Consider the following 19,889-nt stretch of genomic DNA (forward strand, 5'->3'; position numbering starts at 1 on the left):
CTCTTCTGGCAGAGTCTTCAAAAGTAGCTTTGATACCGACCATAATACAAGCAAAATTATTCAGGAGAGAATCATTATTTTTCCAGAAGAATTTTCAATTAACTCTTCCTCTGGTTAAAAGCCTAAGCATAGATTTTTCTCAGGAACATTCAGTGAGTAATTTTGCCTATGTGAAGGATAGGTATAATTCATATAATTCATGCTGAGTGATAAACATATTTGGAGCTTCATGAAATCCTGGGAAAGGAAAAGTGTTAGAAGACAACTGTGCACAAACTGAGAGTCATTAGACTTGTTCCATCTTTGATGTTATTTATTATTTATTAATATGGCATCTACATTTGCAGGGCTACTTTTTTCTTATCTTGGAGTAAGATATTAGTAACCTGTATAGCGCTCAGTGGCCTAGCAACATAAGTCACTATGGTAAAGAAATTTGAAGCAAGGTGATTTTCCTTATACTGGTAGTAAGAGTGGCAGACATTAACTGTCATGCTTCACTTCTTATGTAGGAATGAGATATTCCAGACATCTAAAAAAAAATTCAAGAATTACAGTTGTAATATTTCTGAATCAAATACAAAGCATAATGAAAGAATATCAATGTCACATTCCTGGTGTTATGTGTATGTTGATGTCATCAAAAAATTCCTGTTTTGTGAATCCTTTTTAGGGAAATTGAAACCTGTTAACAGTCACTGAAACGGTGATAAGTTTCTTTGTCAAGCAAAAATTTTATTAGAAAAAACATTTGAAAATCAGTGAAGGTTAGAAATGCAACTGCATACATTAGCTTCAAACAGTCTATAAACAATCCTGCAAGTTTCTTTCAATAATAAGAAAAAATTCATTCAACATGTAAGGAACAAGAAGAAAGTTAAAGAAAAAATAGGCCCACTAATGGGGACAGATGGCAAGAAGGTGACCCATATCAGGGAGAAAACAGAATTGCTTTTTTTTCTTTACATCTGTTTTTAACATAAAAGGAAAAAACAGCACAACCTATCAAAGGAACACAGATGGAGATAGAACAGGTATACAAGTCAAAATAGTCATGGAATCAGTAAAAAAAAAAAAGAATATCTTTCTATCCTGGGTCAGATAGTTTACCTTTCAGGATTTCTCCCAGTGGTGAGAAAAGTAAGGTCCTACCAAATGCATAGGTATAGAGTAGGTGGTACCTAGCTCAACTGTAGTAACTGTGAGAGGGATCTAAGTATTTTAGTGGACCATGATTTAAGTATGAGCCAGCAGTGTATTCAGTTGTGAAAAAGTCAATGCAATCCTAGGATGCATCAACAGAGGGATAGTGTAAAGACAATGAGAAGTGATAGAACTGCTTTACACCACGAGACCACACTTGGAATATTGTATGTAGTTCTGATTACCATGATACCACAAAAAAAAAAAAAAGTGGAGACCCTGGAAAGTATGCAGAGAAGAGCAACAAAGATGACAAAGAGTCTAAATTGTATGACAAATGGTTGAAGGACCTAGGTATGACTAGCCTATCAAAAAGAAGGATCAAGGGGAATGTGATAACTGTTTTCCAGTACTTGACAGGTTGTCGCAAAGAAGAGACACCAGAGTGTAGGACAAGAAGTGATGGGTGGAAGCTTGTCAAAGAAAGATATAATTTTCTCACAATTAATCAGTAGAATAGCTTGCCTCCTGGGGCTGTGGATGTTCCATCATTGGAGGTTTTCAAAGATAGACTGGACAACCATGTGACCAGGATGATATAAGGTATCTTGCCTTGAGCAGGGGTTTGGACTAAAAAACCTTCAAGGTCCCTTCCAGTCCTATGATTCTAAGAAATTTGTCTATTGTTGTGAAAATAATCAACTTTATTAGAGAGCCTACCCTTGATTCAATGTCTCTTCAAAAGATTATTTTTCACAATATATGAATTGTGAATATGAATTTTTTCTTACTATATGGAAATTTATTGGCTTTCCAGAGGACAAATCTTGAAGTACTTGACTGAAATTTTGGGTAGAAGTTTCACTTTTTAAAAGAGAAACTTCACCTTTTTTTGAGAGAGAAAAGCCTATTCTTATATAACAAAAGGAATTCATTTATGACTTAGTTTTCTTGGCACCTATTTTTCACCATATGAATGAGATAAATCTTTTGATTTAAATCCCTGTGGTCACATTATGGTTATTGCTGAAAAACTACCAGCTTTTTTGGCCAAGTTACCAGTCTGCAAAAGAAGATTGAAAGATGATAAATTGCAAAATTTTCAGTGTTAGTTAGAGGTGCTTCTACAAGATAGATTCAGGAGTTATAACACTTTTTCTTTAGGCAGGAATCTGCAAACTTTTTGAAGTCATATGAAGGTTATATCTGCGTTTCAAAAGTTCATCTTGCACAAAAAACCACCTCCCCCATAGAAAATTATCTCCTAGTTATACAGATTTTTGCAGCTCAGACATAGTGGCCCTAGGAAAGGCAGAAAAGATCATGTTTCATTGTTCTTCTGCATGATGTTTTACATTATCTTAATTATAATATTAATATTCCTTGTCTAACATGGACAGATATAAGATGAACACCTGAAACTCTTAGTAAATCTAAAAAGATAGCAATTGTTTGGTGGAAAAGGAAACAAATTTAGTGTTAAAATTCAAACTGGTTAGGCTATTGTTGAGATTTGTAATAGATTTTATTTCCCTTTTTGGAATTAACTATGTAGATTATCGAGGGGATGAAGGTCAATTATTTAGAATTATAAGGGATGCAATATTTTGTGAACAAAAATTCTTGCTCACATTCAAGAAGTAAACTTCTTGAGGAACTCAAAACTTCTTGATAATTTTATATGCAAATTGAAAATGGACAAGAAGCTGATATTCATCAGTATCTCTTCTTTTGATCTGTTGTTATTAATACTAACCATATTTTTCTCAAGAGGAACCTAGTTCGATTGGGGGGCTTTGCCCTACATAGTTGTCTACCTAATGAATTAGAGATAGGAAATCTATATAATAATACATTTTTGAGGTAGTTTCTTAGAATAATGGCCCCTTGAGTCTTAAAGCTTGGAGGCCTTCAAATTATCTTAAAAAGCATTTCTTTTTACAGGAGCCTGCCATTTATTTATGCTAATAAATTGAAATATTGGTCTATATCCCTTTGTCTTCATAGTTTGGCTGGGATTAGAAACATCAGTACTGTAAATCTTTTCTTCTAGTCTTTTTGTTGATAAAACATTCTTTTTTATTTTAAGTCTTGTAAACTTTTTAAAGTTGCTGCTAGGAAATAGTTTTAACTACCATTTTAACCACCTGTTCTGTTTTTTAAATTATTATTTTATTGCAACAAGTTCTTAGAATAAGTTATGAGTTATTTTTCAGAATCATCTGCTTAGCAGGAATGTTATAAATATGGCAAATCTATATAACACTAAAACGTAATTTCTGATTATTTGTAACCTTCAACTAGGTGAAACTGTGCATCATAGGACAACAATTTTTGAATTAATGTATTTCAAAAGAGCTAAATTACAGGATGTGTCCAGGACCTATGACTCCCATGAGATTGAAATTTGGCAAAGATGTGGCTGCTTCAATGCTGTCATGCTGCAGCAGTCAGCTGCTGTCATGTGATCATTCTTTAAAATGCTCCCTACTAGCTTCTTACAAGAAAAGTCATTGGCAAGAAGTTCAAAATCACTCTTGCTCCAAATGCTTTTTGTTTGCCTGTGGTTATTTCTGTTTCTCTGTTTAACTAAAGAAATATCTATGAAATGATCACCAATGGGTCATGGTTTGTCTGATAACAGGATACAAGTACAGGAGCTTAACAGGTTCATTTAAAGAGTTTTATACCTCTCCAGTAGCATTAAGAATACAACTAAACAGAAAGCTATATACTTCCAGCAGTCTAGTTCCCATGCATAATAATAGAACTTTTTCTGCAGCTAGGAATAGTATGCCAGAGGCCATGGCAATAATTAAGACTGTGTTTCTGCAGATTTATCTGGATATAGTTGAACTATCCCTTATTGATGGATATTCAAATACACAGTACACTGGTAGGGCTGGACCACCAAATGTGAATGGCCAGAAGACTCCTAATTTAGTACAACAAATGTCTTTAAATCTTCAGTGATTCTATTCCTCTCATTCCGTTCTCTCCAAATTCTACCTAAAAGATGAAGTACTCCATCTACATTTTATATCTATATAAGTTAATTTAAAGAGAGAGGCCAATGTAATTGCTTAGTAAGGAGGGGGGAAAAAGAAGAGATTGAGAAAGAAAGAGGAGGGGTTGATCCAAGAGGAGGAAATTGAGGGATGGAAAACCCAATAGTGTATGTGGACCTTGAGAGTCATTATATTCAGTGATTGCAAACATAAACATGATTGAAATGCATACCTCAGTCAATAACTAATGAATCTTAAATGGGGTCATTGTAAACAACCTCTACATATCAAAAGAAAAGAAAATCAAATACAACTTTGCAATCTTGCACTTCTGAATACCTCTTATGTCATAAATCATTCAAAAGTTTAAACAGGATGAAATATTTCTGGGAATTTACTGAGGCTGAAGATCATCTTGACTGATTAGAATAGCAAGAAATACAAACATAAGACTTACAGTCAGCAGAGTTTTAAAGAACTATGAATTGCAGTTATCTTTTTGATATTTTTAAATTACTTTAGGTATGATTAATATTTTATACCATCTTCTTTGCTAATAGCTATCAAAATGAGAAAGATATAAAAGCAATAAAACATGCAAACTACTTGTATGAAGTATATTGAAATTATAAACCTGTACATAATATAAAATACAACATAAAAACCCTGTAACTCAGGAGTGTCAAACTCGCAACGTCACGTGATGTGTCGTGACGTATCGCGACTTTTTTTCCATTGCCGGCAATGGGGTGGGTGTGGTTTTGCCATGATGCATCCGGCCCGTGGGCCAGCAGTTTGACACCCCTGCTGTAATTTGACAGTTTTTTTTTTTAAAAAATGAGCCCATTTTCATTCTAGAAGGACTTCATTCTCCATCTGTTCAAATAATGGTCTTTTCTCCTCAATGGGACCCTTCAAAAGGCCTCCATAGCAGTTTTAGTAAACATACTTGCAAGACAAGCATTTTCTTAGGATAAACTCTGATCAGACTCAATTCTAAGCTTTAGGTTTCACCTTTAGATGAACTGAGAAAACAAATGGTAACTAGTGCCAGTTTTTCAGTATTTATATCATTTTTACTCAATAAATTAGTTACGAGATCTAGTTCTGAATTTATATTCTATGAAATTTCTGGATGTTCTTCCATGATAGTCTTTCATGGAGCTGCTGTCTAAATATGATGTGAATAGGGCATGGATAACTGATGTCACATCTGGAAATCTAGAAAGGCTTCAGTAATATAATAATTGTGTAATCTACTCCTTTTATTCATTTGCATCCCTCTAATTTTAATTTTAAGATGTACTTAAAATTCATACGGTGTAAAATTAGAAAGTCTAAAACATACAAAGCAGGTTTATGTTTTAATCTTTTGTGCAAATAGTTCCATGATTAAATAAAACTATACAGAGAACAGTGAAATACATTCATATTATTGCAAGAACAAAAGCATTTGTGACATAGCTGTATTTACATCTTGATTTAATAAACTGTCACTAATTATAAAAACGAAAAAATATGAAAACATTTTAGAGTGCCAAATTAATTTTTCCAATTAAAACCCTTGGCATTTTTAATCTTCAATGTGCTTTATAAAACTTTTACTAATTATTCTGGATATCTTCACTCATTTCTTGTTAAAATATATGTAGATCTCTTGCCAGGTTTAATTCAATTTTTCCTTCCTGCTTTAGAAAGAAATGTTGGATGTCTGTCTGTCTGTCCAGCTAGCTAGCCACCATCTATCTAGCTAATTGCACAACAGTATCTGTTATGTATTTTCATGCATTGATCATTTGCCTCCAGAATTAGTTTGCTGAAGAAGGTATAAAAGGATAATTTTGTAGTAGTATCATAAAGTAGATGGATTCTAGACTGCAACCATGCAGGCTAAGTTTCTACTTAAAGAAATTAGTATACAAAATTACAATATGAACAGACTTATATTTAAGTCTTATCTATGGTAACTTGCATAGACATATCAGGGTTTTGAAAAACAATCTTGCCAGTGCTGAAATCACAAGACTGATCAACTGCGAGCAGTATGTTTATGTAGGTGCACAGTGTAATTTCTATGTATGTATATATATTCATGTATAGACACAATCAGCATATACAAATAATGAGGATGGAAGCAGTAGTCAGAAAAGAAATAACAGAGACCTTCTCTTTAGATGTGTTACTATTTTGAACTGATTCAATCTGTATTTAGGAGAAAATTGAAAACCTGCTGGCATCTGTTTCCATGCTATTTTGGATTACTGATAAGAGAACAATGTTCTTCCATTATTTCATTCAGGTATTCCAAAACTCCTTGGCTCCAACTGATTCAACAGGCGATCAGAACAGAAGCAGTGCATGAGACAGTTATAAATTTCCTTATGTCTGCTGGTGTGTAATAGATTTCTCTACTCATATGGACAAGGGAACTGATGTAGATCACCTGAGATTTAGACAGTGAATCCATTTTTGATTCCAATCAAAGTTGCACTGGGTTGGCAGCTTGATGTGCAATAGGCACAGCCACAGAATGGATCAACTTCATGCAGCCAACTCATTGCAGCCAACTCGCCACAGCCAACTTACCATGCCTAAGTTTCCATGGGACCACTCACCATGGTCAACCCACCACAGGAACTTGCTCCAAGAAAATTCAACAATTCAATTTAATTATTTAAAATAGTTAAAATTTATTTTAATTTTTATCACCCACATTTCATTTTGGCATCCTTTCTTTAATAACTGTATTTCACTATTTCTTTGATATTAGTTTAACTCTTGTCTCGTATCTGAGTTGTCCCTGGTGAGTTGGCCATGGGTGAATTGACTGTGGCGAGTTGGCCATGGAAAGTTGGCTATAACCTTAATCAAATTATTCCTTTGATTAAAGAAGCACAAGACTTTATTTACTGTTATTCATATAGGCAAAGAAGTATCCTTCAATATACTGTTTGTAAGTCCATAACTTATTGAACTCAGTAGCCATATGCAGGCAGGTTTTCAAACATTTATGTGAAGACATAAATGGGACAGTAAAGGACATGCATGCAAGTCTCATACTAGCTTAATCATGCTAGTAAAGTCTGAAAAGGATTTCTGTTTATATGTGCTACAAAAAGAGGTTTATTGCATATGTAGAGGCATCTACATTTTTCTTACTCCTTGTTAGATCCTAAAATGACTAAAGGAAGAGACTGTGTGCTTGTACATCTAGGTAATTTCTAAAATGTCTTCAGTGAAATGTAATATTAAATTATTTATCCTTTTCCAGTTCTCAGAACTTCAGAGCAACATTCTGCAAAATTCTGAATTTGTCCCCATGAGTTTCTGAGCACACTGCAAAGGCATTCTTCTACTCGGACTTATCAAAAGATTGCTTACATTTTATACCGTGATTGGCATGTTCATTTTAGCCAGCTCTATCTGACTGACACTGTTACATTAGGAAACAGTGTTATAGCATCTTACAGCATCTGCATTACAAGTGAAGCATAACTGGAACTGGAACCAAAATACTTAAGAAATGCAAGAATAAATTACCAACTGTGTTTTTTTTATTAGTGCAAAATTGGTAACAAAATGCAATAGCAAAATTATTTTCAACCCATCTTTTTTTTTTTTTTTTTTCCTGTGCCTGGAAATTCACCTGCTGCATACGGTTGCTTTCCAAACTTCTTTGATGAATGCATACATGACTTTAAACATGGAAAAATTGCCTTTTTATTTCATAAATTGTGGACACAAGTGTTGAAGCCTTCCTTTCCTCACCAGAAACTCACCTGTTTGTTACCATGCACTGTTCAATAGTTAAGCCTCCAGCTGCATTTATTTTTATTCCATTAAATCTTGCTTCTCTATTGAAAGTTCAGGGTTTCAGAATTATGTTATTATTCTAAAACGTAGGAGTAATTTCAGTTCTTTTCTACTTATCTAGCACATTAATGTTCCTGCAATGTTGGGTAATAATAACCACAAAAATAGTAATAACTGGTAATAAATTATGAGAACACCTTCTTAGAGAAAATAATAGCAAAACAAATTCAGAAAACCAAATGAAGGTTTGTGTTGACATTTCGATAATAATTCTGTGGCAACAAACCCATAATATCATTCAGAAATGGAAATAATATGTTAGAAACATTCCTTCAGCCAACTTGTTCTCACAATTAAGAAATCTTTTCAGTGCTTGGCATATAATCAGCATAGCAATCATAATCACAATGTCTTAAGGCAATTCCTGGGTTATACCAATCATTTTCTATAGCTTAGTTTCTTTTTATAAAAATTACAGACTTGTAACATAGAGCCATTTGTGTTGTATGAGTGAAAGGCAAAGCTTATTCTTTGAAGCAATGTAAAATAATACTAATAATTATAGGTAATAATTGTCTTAAAATGACATAGAAAAATTGGCTTCAGAAAGAATTGTTACTAAAAATGCCACTTGAAAGCAGCTTGATATTTCTGCTCATAAGTCCAAAACCAGATATGACACGGATCTGCTTTTGTTTTCAAATATCAGAAAACTGTAGCTTTGAATGGGGCCAGGAACTAGAATTTTTAGTCCAACAATTTTTCCATGTTAAATAATCTCTTATCACAACAAGGTTTTTTCTTTGAAAAGATGAAGATAGATCTGATATTTGTCTAAAACTGTTATTAAATAAAAAAGTGCAGCTTATATGTTCTATAGAAAAAGCATAGTTTCAGTAATTACTGAATAGTTTCAATTATTGAAAAAATCAGGAAGGTAAGAGGATAAGAAAACATTTTCTCTCATGCTTCAGAAACTCAGGAAATTCGACTATAACATTATGTTATACTGTAATTCATAGCATGTAAAATCTTAATTTTTTTTCAGTTGTTCACACTATGATGGATTTACAACTCAAGTTCCCTGTAGTCACAGTAAGCATTGGTCTGTCAGGATAACTTATCTTGGGGACGATGTAATCCAGGTAGAAGAATAATAACAGCAGGTTCCCCAATTATTTAATGAAGATCCATTATATGCAATGATTGGGGAAACTATGATAACTCAGAAAGGCCAAATAGTCAACAAAAAAACAATGTGTTGTAGGTTCATCATAAGATGACACAATGTAAAGAGAACATAAAGTGATACATAGGTTCAAACTGCAAGGAAGCAAAAATCACAGAAAGCAGCAGTGGGATTAAAAATTGGAAAAAGATATTTAGTACTTAACTGTGGAGAAATGTCAAAGATATATAATGGAATGCAAAATAAGTGTTGGAAATGTAATCAATAATAAGGTATCTTTAATCATTTTTGGTGGATATGTAAGGTTTGGTTGACATGTAAGTTATTGAAATCAGGTATGTTGTAAAGATTAAAAATGGGTGTAAAATTGAAACCAGAAGCTTTTCTTTTAGATATTATGGATAAGTAAATTGAAAGAAAACATGGGATTTTGTTTCTATATATGACAATAGTGGTGAGGACTTTTATATGCACAAAGGGGGAGAGATACACAAATTACCACAACTGAAGATTTGATTGTGAAATTAATGAAACCGGCATATATGTCAGAATTCACTACTTTGATGAGACACAAAAGTCCATCTACCTTTGTTTTTACTTGGAGGCCACTTTTGGATTTCTTGCTTGAGAAAGATAAAAATGAAGTTTTGATTTTATGATGGGTTGACTAAATATATTATGATTATAGAAATATAGAAAATGTATAGAAATATAGAAAATCCTATATTTTCATTCTTACTATGAGACATGTAAAGTTATATTTTTGCTTATGTTTAAACGTAGAATAAGAGATATTTTTGTTATATAATTTTAATGTTGATTGTCTAATTTGTATATTTTTATAAATTTTTAGTGTGAGAGGTTACTTTGTATTTGTATCTGTACTTGAGAAAGTTGGAAGCAATTTTTTTTTGTCCCTTTTTAACTTTTCCCCCTTGGCCCCCTTCCCAATTTTCCCTTTTCTGTTACATTGTATTTTATTTCTCTTTGAAACTTAATAAAGTTGATTAAAAATAGCAAAAAATGAGGTGGTAAGGAGAACAGCTGCTTTCTGTTCATGAGAAGAAAACAAAAGAGAGATGCAGTATGCACTGAAGAGGAAAAAGGGGATATATAGTACTTAAATTTTAAATAAAATGGCGACTCTGATTGATGGCACAATGGAAAGGCAATTAATAATAAATCCAACTTTTCTTTATTGTGAATGTTTGTTTCTCCCATATGGCAACAGCACACCTTCAAGGGAGTCAACAATAGAGATTCAGCATGCAGCTAAGGTGGTTGTTAATATGATGGCCAGTGATTCATTATCTGGCTTTGATGATCCTATGTTTACAACTAAAAATAAGGGGCTAAGCTAAGGTCAAAGACCTATTCCTATTTGGATGGAAGAAAGGCAAATTGGGGATTCTTCAGATTTAGAGGCTGAAGAGCCTCTATTGAAATTACTTGGGGTTAATGTAAATGGAAGAAGCAATGGAGGAGAAAGAGCCTGAATCAACTTCAGACAGCCTAAGTTAATCAACATCCCAAACCTGGCAACACAGAAGTTATAAAGAAATGAGCAAAAAAATCAATTATCTATTTGAGAGGAAGAAATGTGGCTCAGCAAATTAGGCAAACTGGTAAATATATGAAAAAAAGACTTTTATGACATGCTAGACAAATGGCTGTCCACTCTCTTTTTGAAAGCCTCCAGTGATGGAGCACCCACAACTTCTGAAGGCAAGCTATTCCATTGGTTGATTGCTCTCACCTTTAGGAAATTTCTCCTTGGTTCTAGGTTGCTTCTTTCCTTGGTTAGTTTGCATCCATTGTTTCTTTTCTTGCCTTCTGGTACTTTGACCACCTGGTCTTTGTAGGAGCCCCTCAAATATTGGAACACTTCTATCATCTAGTCCTTTTCACTAAACTAGACATACCCAATTCCTTAATAATATATAAAATAATAAGTAATCTTGGGTCTTCGTGAATTTAGCATTTTTCTCTCTAGTTTCTGTTGGTAGAATCAGTTTTACTATTTTGTAAAATACTCTCAGGCCTGTTTTCTATTCAGAAAGCTTTGAATATGAAGTGTGCTTTCGGTTATTTTGGTGAAAGATGTATTGACTAGAATAAATAATATTATTTATCCAAAACTGGCTATGTGTCTATAACTGATAGCACAGAACAAGGAATTAGGTAAAATTAGACTTAGTGTTACATAGAACATTAGGCTTTATTAACATTTTTAAAAGCTGATATTAGCATTTTAGATGGCATTTATGCCTTGTTTTGAAGTTTAGGAAAACATGTTTTTCCTTGATGTGCAAAAACTAGCCCTTTCAGGAACCTCAACCAAATAACAGACTGTACTCTGAAGTCCTTGAGTGTTGCAATGTGTTAAAAAAAAACAACCTCAGGTAGGAAAAGGAGGAGCAACATGTTTTAAGGGTGTCTGTCTTTTCTCATGTATTGTATTGTCTGATTTGTTACTTCCTGATGCATCACATATATCAAATGAATGTATCATATCTGCATGTTTCTGCATTTTATGTAAAGAAAACCCTTCCTTTAATAAAATACTTTTTGCTTTGTCTGAAATATTTATCATTTGTATTGTCAGGGAGTGAAAAAGACATTTTGCAAAGATATTGGGTGTTTCTTTATGAAATTCAGAGATTAGGTTCTTTTCAGCTCCATGCCAACTCAAGTGCTTAAGTTTTATGGGCAACAATTAGGAGCTGGGCAAAGGAAGCATATGATAGACACAATCACAGAAGCAGCGAAGGGTACTTTGCAAGTGCCAGAATCCAGGCTATAAACGGGACTGTCAGTATTTATCCTTTTGGATTAATGTGCAGACTGTGAAAGATCCAACTTAATCACTAACAGTTATATATTTTATTGCCAATATATATTTCTGAAATAGTAGATCAATACAGATCTATTTTGCAATGCATCCAGAATTGTCTGTTTCTTTAAATAGGAGCATAGAATATGAAGAAAGTAGCAGTTTAAAAACTGCACTGCCTTTTCTCTGACCATGCAATTTTATTCATGCTGAGAGAAACATACACCCAGATGCTACAGCTCTTATACACAAAGAACTGTTTTCGGGAAGAGGGATGTACGCTATGCTGCTTTGCCTGGCATCATCACACCATTCAAGTAGAAGTTTCCTTATATAATTATATTATTGATGGCATATTAATCAAAATGAATGAGAAAGCATTATCATTCTGAAATGCTAGTTTATTTATTTATTTATTTATGAGACTTATATACCGCTCTAAGTGCAAGCACTCTCTAAGCGGTGTACACCAGTAAGCAATGTATGTATATATTTACATTGCCCCCAACAATCTGGGTCCTCATTTTACCTACCTCGGAAGGATGGAAGGCTGAGTCAACCCTGAGCTGGCGAAATTTGAACCGCTGACCTGCTGAACACAGTCATCTAAAGTGGCCTGCAGTACTGCGCTCTAACTGCTGCGCCACCTCGGTAACTACTCATTGGAATTCTTTAGTCCCCCCCCCAATCAGAAACAATGAAAGTCCGTCTTTTTCAATTTGGTATCCTTTAGTTGTTGTAACTATAATTCTAGAAGTTCCCAGCTAGTCAATATTATTTTCTGGATTTTAGAATTTTAGAATAATATCACTCTAAATAATGTATAAACACAGATGATAGGCCAGATGCATTTCATGGGATCATTTTAGAAAAGATGCCCAGAATTGCCATTACATAATCATAATAGCTCTCATAAATGTCCTGGTTGTTTTTCATTGCACAACAATATAGTATGTTAACTTTTTATCTGTGAATAAATATTCAAGTGCACAATCATTAGGACAATTATATATATATTTTAAAAAGATGTAACTAATGTATTAACAATGGATTCCAAATATTTACTTAAAGTAGCAATTATAAAATTTGCTAAATACTTTATGAGAAGGATTCTTCCTTGATCCATAGCTTTTGATAGTACCCATTTAGCAAAAGCTTTAAAAAGCTTTACATTCCATTTTTAATTAATAATTTATGATAAATATACATATAAAATTCCATTTTCTCTAGTACATCAATTAGGTTTGGCAACAGTATTACATAATATGGCATTTTATGCTTCTTTTTTAAGCCATCAATATTACAAAAACCTTCTCATTTGTTTTCAGTATAGTGATGGTAAAATATTCTTAATCTGATAACACATACATCCATAAATTGATATTTATATATTAATGCTATTTCTAAACTACCTAATAGGGGGTGCAATGGCTCAGCGATTAAAGACCCTGAGCTTGTCAGCTGGAAAACTGACAGCCTGCATTCGAGATCTGAGCACTATGTTATGAGGTGAGCTTCCGTTACTTGCCTCAGCTCCTGCCTACTTAGCAGTTAGAAAACATGCAAATGTGAATAGATAAATAGGTACCACTTGATGGGAAGGTAATAGCATTCTGTGTGTCTTGGCATATAGTCATGCTGGCCACATGGCCACAGAAATGTCTTCAGACAATGCTGGCTCCCTTAGCTAAGAAACAGAGATGAGTACCACCCCCTGGAACTGGACCTGACTGGGCAGCAGAAACCTTAACTTTTACCTTTAAATTACCTAATAGGTTGTGCTCTCTGGATTGTTTACACAAACCAGGTCACAAGGAAAAAAAACATTAATAAAAACACTTTGTCTTTTCTGTTGGCTGAAAATGGGTAGAGTGAAATTGAAGATTTAGAGATGTTTGCATTTGATTAATTAAACATATTTCTGTGCTGCTGCAATCAAAACAGATTTTCAGCAGCTTGCATTTCTTTATCACCTTCCCTTTTTAATTAAAAAAATCTCACACAAACTGTTCTCAAGCTATTTGAAATATGGTAATATGGAAGAAAACTGGAAATATCTAAAATCCTTTCTACCATTATCTTTTGTGTTTTTCTTGAATTGACATTTCCTGTGCTTGGAAGAAAGTAGCTTATGGATAACTGGATAACCTTGCTATATTCATAATGCTGAAGTCAGAGTAGGAAATCTATCAGTTTGATGGTCTTTGGGGTATGTTTAAAAAGCTTGAAGCATTTTAAACAAAAATATACACACACAAACCAGATTCCCAGTTTTGAATATTCTCATCAGCTGCAAGAGCAGAAAGAATGTCTAAACAATGGAAGACCATAGATCAGAAGAGATGTGGGAAAACTTGGTAGATTCATAGTTTTGCCAAATATAGATAATACCAAGAAAGGGGGCAACATGGCAGCTCTTGTTTGCAATGATCTTTGATTTCAAAAAATCTGTGAACTTAGAAGTGAATTGTGAAGCCACTCACACAGTTCTATTGAAGAGTACCATCGGAATGAAATAATGTCACTGCTTTTGATAAATAACTGAACTATGAAAAATATTGGCTATACAACCTCTACATTATTGTATAATCTATACAATAAGAAACAATACTGAACTGAAATTTATAGTAAATGTTTAGGACAATTCTGAATTGCCTGACTGGAAACTGATTATCACAAAGCATGGAATAATTATAATGCATCCACAACATCCTCAAGATTAGAGAAGAAGAATAAATTAAGTTTCTTATCTAGCATGACAGAATGCCATGCTTGATACAGAGATATAAATATTGTATTTAAATTAAATCCGGAGATGCTTTGCTGATTATCATACTGAGATCAATTAATCAGATTGATTTACAGTACTGAGCAAACTGGTAATCTTTCAACATCAATACTTTAGTTTTTTGTGAAATTTATGTTCTTGATTGTATCTGTAGGTTATTTAAAAATTCAGATTTGTATGAAATGATTACTTTGATTTCAAATCATTTAAATAAGTATTTGACTAATCTGCAATAAAGGTGTTCATTAATTTATCTTTCTGTAAGAAGAGCAACTATTTGTGTCTGCTAATCCCAAACTAATTAGAAATATTGTATTTTTCCTGGGAAAAAAGTACAATTCCAATTCAGCCACTGTGGGGCAGTCAAAGGCAACAAATATTTATTCTTTAATAACTTGACAATAATAAAGTGTTCATTTACTGACAAATATTAAACAAAGTATTTAGTTTTTTGCTAAAACTAATCTTAATTTTATTAATTTGATAACAAAAAGTCATGTCTGTGACACATAGTGCAGATTTTCCTGACTGAAGCTACAATCTAAAAAAGATACAGGCACAGTTTAAAATCCATCGTTTCCAATTCTGTATTGGACTATAGCCATAATTTTTAGTCATCCTTAGGCTAGATTCAGAATAAATCACTTAACACCTAAGCCTACTGAAATCCCAAAAAATGAAATGAGACAGCTGTAACTTTTCAGACTGATTTTAGTGGGTTCTAGCTGTGACTAACAGCCTGCATCCAGTTTAGCTGTATTTCATTATGTAAAAACAAATCAGAGTAGACTAACACATGCATCTTTAACATGAATTACAACCATACATTATTTATTAGCACCAATTAATACAATCTTATTTTAATGAATTCCTAGAAGAATCACAAAGAATTTGTACAGGCATCTTGAAGTTGCCACAATGGAAATAATATATGTAATTGTTTATTATACAGCTACCTGCATCCTGTTAGCCTAATGAAAAATACAAAAAGAAGATTAATATATTCTTATTAAAATGTAAGATAAACTCTATGGGCTAAATCTATGTTACTTTTATAATACTATTATCAAGATATATTTGCTTACACTAATACTTTGATTTTTAATTTGATACTTTGATTCCCCTGGAGTAATACAGAAACTTTTACAGCTCCTCTTATTGTAGATTTCAGTCAGATGAAAATGTTCCTCTCTACTAAGAATGAACTGTTACAAACAGTCAATACATGAAATCTTTTAGGCAGGGTGAATCTGGGTAATTGTGCTTTTTGCCAAATGATAATAAAAAATTAGGTTTAAACCAATAGTGAAATTAAAACTAGGGAAAGCTGGCACTTGAAAGTGCTCCAAGTGAAGCATGATATCTGCTTCAGATTCATGCAGGATTTATTAGCTTTCCAGGCAGAACCAGGAGCATGTGACAGCAGTCTACTTCATCCTGTGGATTATTATTCTTTGAGATGAATTGACTTTCTTACTCCTGACATTATTTAAACTACTAGAATATGGAGTTTGCAAAATCTAGCCTTGTATTATTCTATTTTACCCAGTAAGATTATAGCACTTAGCTGACCATTGCTGAACTCAGAAAGCAAAGCAGAATTGGACTTGGTTAATCTTAGATAAGAAAGCATTATAAAATGTAGAGATGCAGGCTAAATTGCAAAGTTGAGGAAAATATCCTGGAACAACACAGTGACAGATCATCTCTACACTGTTGCCACGAAACTGCATGATTTTGTCCATGAAGTCAACAGGAGTTAAGCTCAACTCAAAAGACACAGTTTACTTTTGTTCGAAACAGATGGTAAGTCCAATGATAGCTTTTTAAACATAAAGAAGCCATTAAGAAAACCAAACTATGAACATTTTAGTTTTAACATTATTGAAGCCCTATTTTTGCACATTTTCATAAATTTCACAAACATAGAAGTACCATGTTTCCCAAAAATACAACCTACCCAGGAAATAAGACCTAGCTTGATTTTGGGGGTTGGGCCTAATATAAGCCGTTCCCTAAAAAGTAAGCCCTACTTAAGACCTTGCCTACTTCATCCCACTGTAGGTTTTTTAGCAGGCCTGATTGCATGCCTCCCCCCCCAGCTTTGCTTGCTGCCGGTGCCACCGCTGTGAGGTCGCCTGAACATTAATAGAGCCAGGGTCTGAGGTAAGCAGAGGCTGCATCCTTTCTATCCATGCCCTGGACTGGGAAATCCAGTGGGCAGGTGGAGGTGGGAACTGGCCGGGTGTCCTGAGATGTCCCACTCTGGGAGGTGACTCAGGTTTTCCTCAGTGGGGGAGGAAGGTTTTTCATTTACATTCATCATCAATATTGTAATCTGTCCCTTTTTTTTTCAAAAAAAATGATTTGTATTTACTATGATTAGCCTCCTTGATTGCCAATGGGAAGGCGGGTGTGAATTCTGCGCATGAGCCACAAAAATACAGACACTCATACCTTCATGCCGCTTCCTCACTCGGGGTGCACCACTGCTTTGTAGGTGCATTCAGCTTTATGGCTCAGCTAAACTCTTCAGCTATGGCGGGCCGCAGTTTCCATCAGTGTCAGGAAGCCTGGGCGATGGAAACTTTAGGCCAGGCTCTTCACAGCTGAAGCAATCCAGCTTGTCTGGGGTCAGGTTGGCCATCACCAGACGTGTAGTCCATCCCCATTCTCCGGCTCCACCGCACACGCGGGATGAGTCTCCCGTGATGGCCAACCTGACCCTGGGTGAGCCAGATTGTTTATAGGAAGAGGCTGTGTGTTGCATGAGGATGACTGCAAAGGGCATGCCCAGATCCTTGCAGCTCCTGGAGGCTCTGAGCATTGTTTTTGGCACCACTCGGATTCCCACCCCACTCCCGCCAGGCTGATCTGGTGGATGGGATTGCCTTCTGCCTTCCCTGCTGCTTCATTGGCAGCTGACACTGCCCTCCCAAGAGGCAGTGTGGCGATTGGATGGCGATCATCCGAGCGCTGTTTTTGGTGCCACCTCTGTGTGCACGTCTGCCTCACTGTTTTAGGCAGCACTTGGATCAGCTGCATGGAGAGGATGGCTGAGGTCTGTGGGATGTCTATTCCCATTCGTAGCATGGCAGCCCTAAAAGATGACAACAGTGAAATAAAACTGTGAAGGTTTATTAAGGGAGGAAGAGAGCACATCCACTGATTAAGAGAAAACATTTAAAAGACCCAGTTTTCTGACAAACATTGCAGGATAATTTAGTTTATATTAACCATATAGCACAAAATAAAGCAATAAGCAGTGTAAAATACCTGTTCAACATCATCTGACCTTTTTGTATTAGGAAAAAAAACCCAAATAAACTTACAGTTGTTGTGTAAGCTGCCTCAGGATCATCCTCTAGTACCCGTGATAATCCAAAATCAGAGACTTTGCACATAAGATTACTGTTGACCAAAATATTCCGAGCTGCCAAGTCCCGATGTACATAACCCAGATCTGAGAGATATTTCATGCCAGAAGCAATTCCACGAAGCATCCCAACAAGCTGGATGACTGTGAAGTGGCCATCATGTTTCTGAAAGGAAGGTAGAGTTTCACTTGACATTTTCATGTTGTGCTGGTAAAACATTTGCTAAATATAACAATTTATATTTCAAAGGTCTGGTTATTTTTCAGCTAAATCTTCTATGAATTTAATATATAAATTTGATAAATAAATGAACCCAGTTTTTACCTGAAGCATAAATGAGCAGGATCAAATTATTATATTTTGGACATAGTATCAAAGACCTAACCTTGGAAATGTCTACAATGCTGGGAAAGGTGGAAATAAAAAGACAGGACCAGCAGCAAAATGTATGGATTCAGGGCCAAGAAATGCAGCATTGGAAGAGTTGAAGGACCAGGTTAGGAACATAGTGTCCAGAAGAAAATCTACCTATGTTACCACTAAGAATTGTCACTGACTGATGGCACACATTCAACCAATCAATTTCTACAAGATGTAAGAATAGCTAACTATTTCTCTAAAGCTATCAACATGTCCAGCATGGAATTAACTAATTTCAGACAACTGCAGGGCATAATGCTTGATTGAGCAATTTTACTCTGCACTTAAATGACAAGTGGTATTTGCACTGTGATGCCCTACATGAGTGCATAGATGATTAAGAGAGCCTCACTTCAGTCAGTATAAGCCTGTCCCTCATCTCTCTTTAATTCCAAGTCTTTCATTAGCCAAGGACTAAATATTCTCTCATACAACTACCAAAGAATGATAGCAGGAATATTTTGGAAGGCAATACATTGGCCTGTACCTGCATAAAATGTGAGGAACAGAAGAGTTCCAGGATATAAATAATGGAAAAAAAACAGAATACAATATTGTACTGGAAAACAAACCTTTGTTTTTGTTTAATAAATTTTGTCATGAAATACAGGGAAATAAATTTCACCATTGTCTGTGATCTATGCCATGCTATAATTGACTAAAGTCTGAAAAAGACAATGGCATTTTGCAAAATAATTCAGGATCAGATCATCTAAACATTCCTTTTGTAGCAGGAAGTGATTGGATCTAGTTAATAAGACTATATAAAAAACTAGACTTTTTCATTGTGAGCAGCTGTTAGGGGCTTGACATTAATTTTGAAGGTTGGATATGTATATTTTAAGATATACTTATCAGTAAATTTGTTGTGGCAGGCATTTTGTTCCTGACTGCCTCTTGAAGCAGTGGGGATTTTGCAAATGTTTTGGCTATATAATACTTTGCAAGCTGACAGCTTCTTTCTCTGTCTGTCAGAAGTCCATCATACATCTCTAAGGACAATTAGGAATTTGAAAACAGAAATTAGCTGTTGGGCAAAATACTGTATTACACCATGGATGGGCATCCTGAGAGAACATTTGATGCTTTGTAATGGAACAATCTAGCATATTTGAAACTTATTTTATAGCAACTAGGTATAAAAGGATTGTACTGCAGCTTTTTAAGATAATAATAAAATACAGTAGTCCTTTTAAATCATACTGCTGTTTCTGTCAAAAAAAATTAACATATGCTTGAAATGTTGTGTGCTGAATGAGAAATTATTTCTTCCCTAAACCTGAAACAACAGGTTTACTGTTTATTGTCATTTTTTCCT

At 34.5% G+C, this 19,889-nt stretch overlaps 1 protein-coding gene across 2 annotated transcripts in view; it reads right to left on the bottom strand.

Moving 5' to 3' along the window:
• EPHA6 (EPH receptor A6) overlaps window positions 1-19,889 on the bottom strand; it is a 429,534-nt gene that overhangs the window by 14,572 nt on the left and 395,073 nt on the right. Inside the window, exon 14 of one of the 2 annotated variants that reach the window (XM_039335687.1) lies at window positions 18,107-18,316. In XM_039335687.1, the coding sequence (XP_039191621.1) occupies window positions 18,107-18,316 (210 nt within the window). Of the gene's footprint in view, window positions 1-18,106; window positions 18,317-19,446; window positions 19,564-19,889 lie in introns of those variants that run through there. The other variant, XM_039335688.1, reaches the window with a different exon arrangement.

This window comes from Crotalus tigris, unplaced genomic scaffold (assembly GCF_016545835.1).
Source record: "Crotalus tigris isolate CLP2741 ecotype Arizona unplaced genomic scaffold, ASM1654583v1 scf7180000017646.2482762, whole genome shotgun sequence".
NCBI lineage: Eukaryota > Metazoa > Chordata > Lepidosauria > Squamata > Viperidae > Crotalus > Crotalus tigris.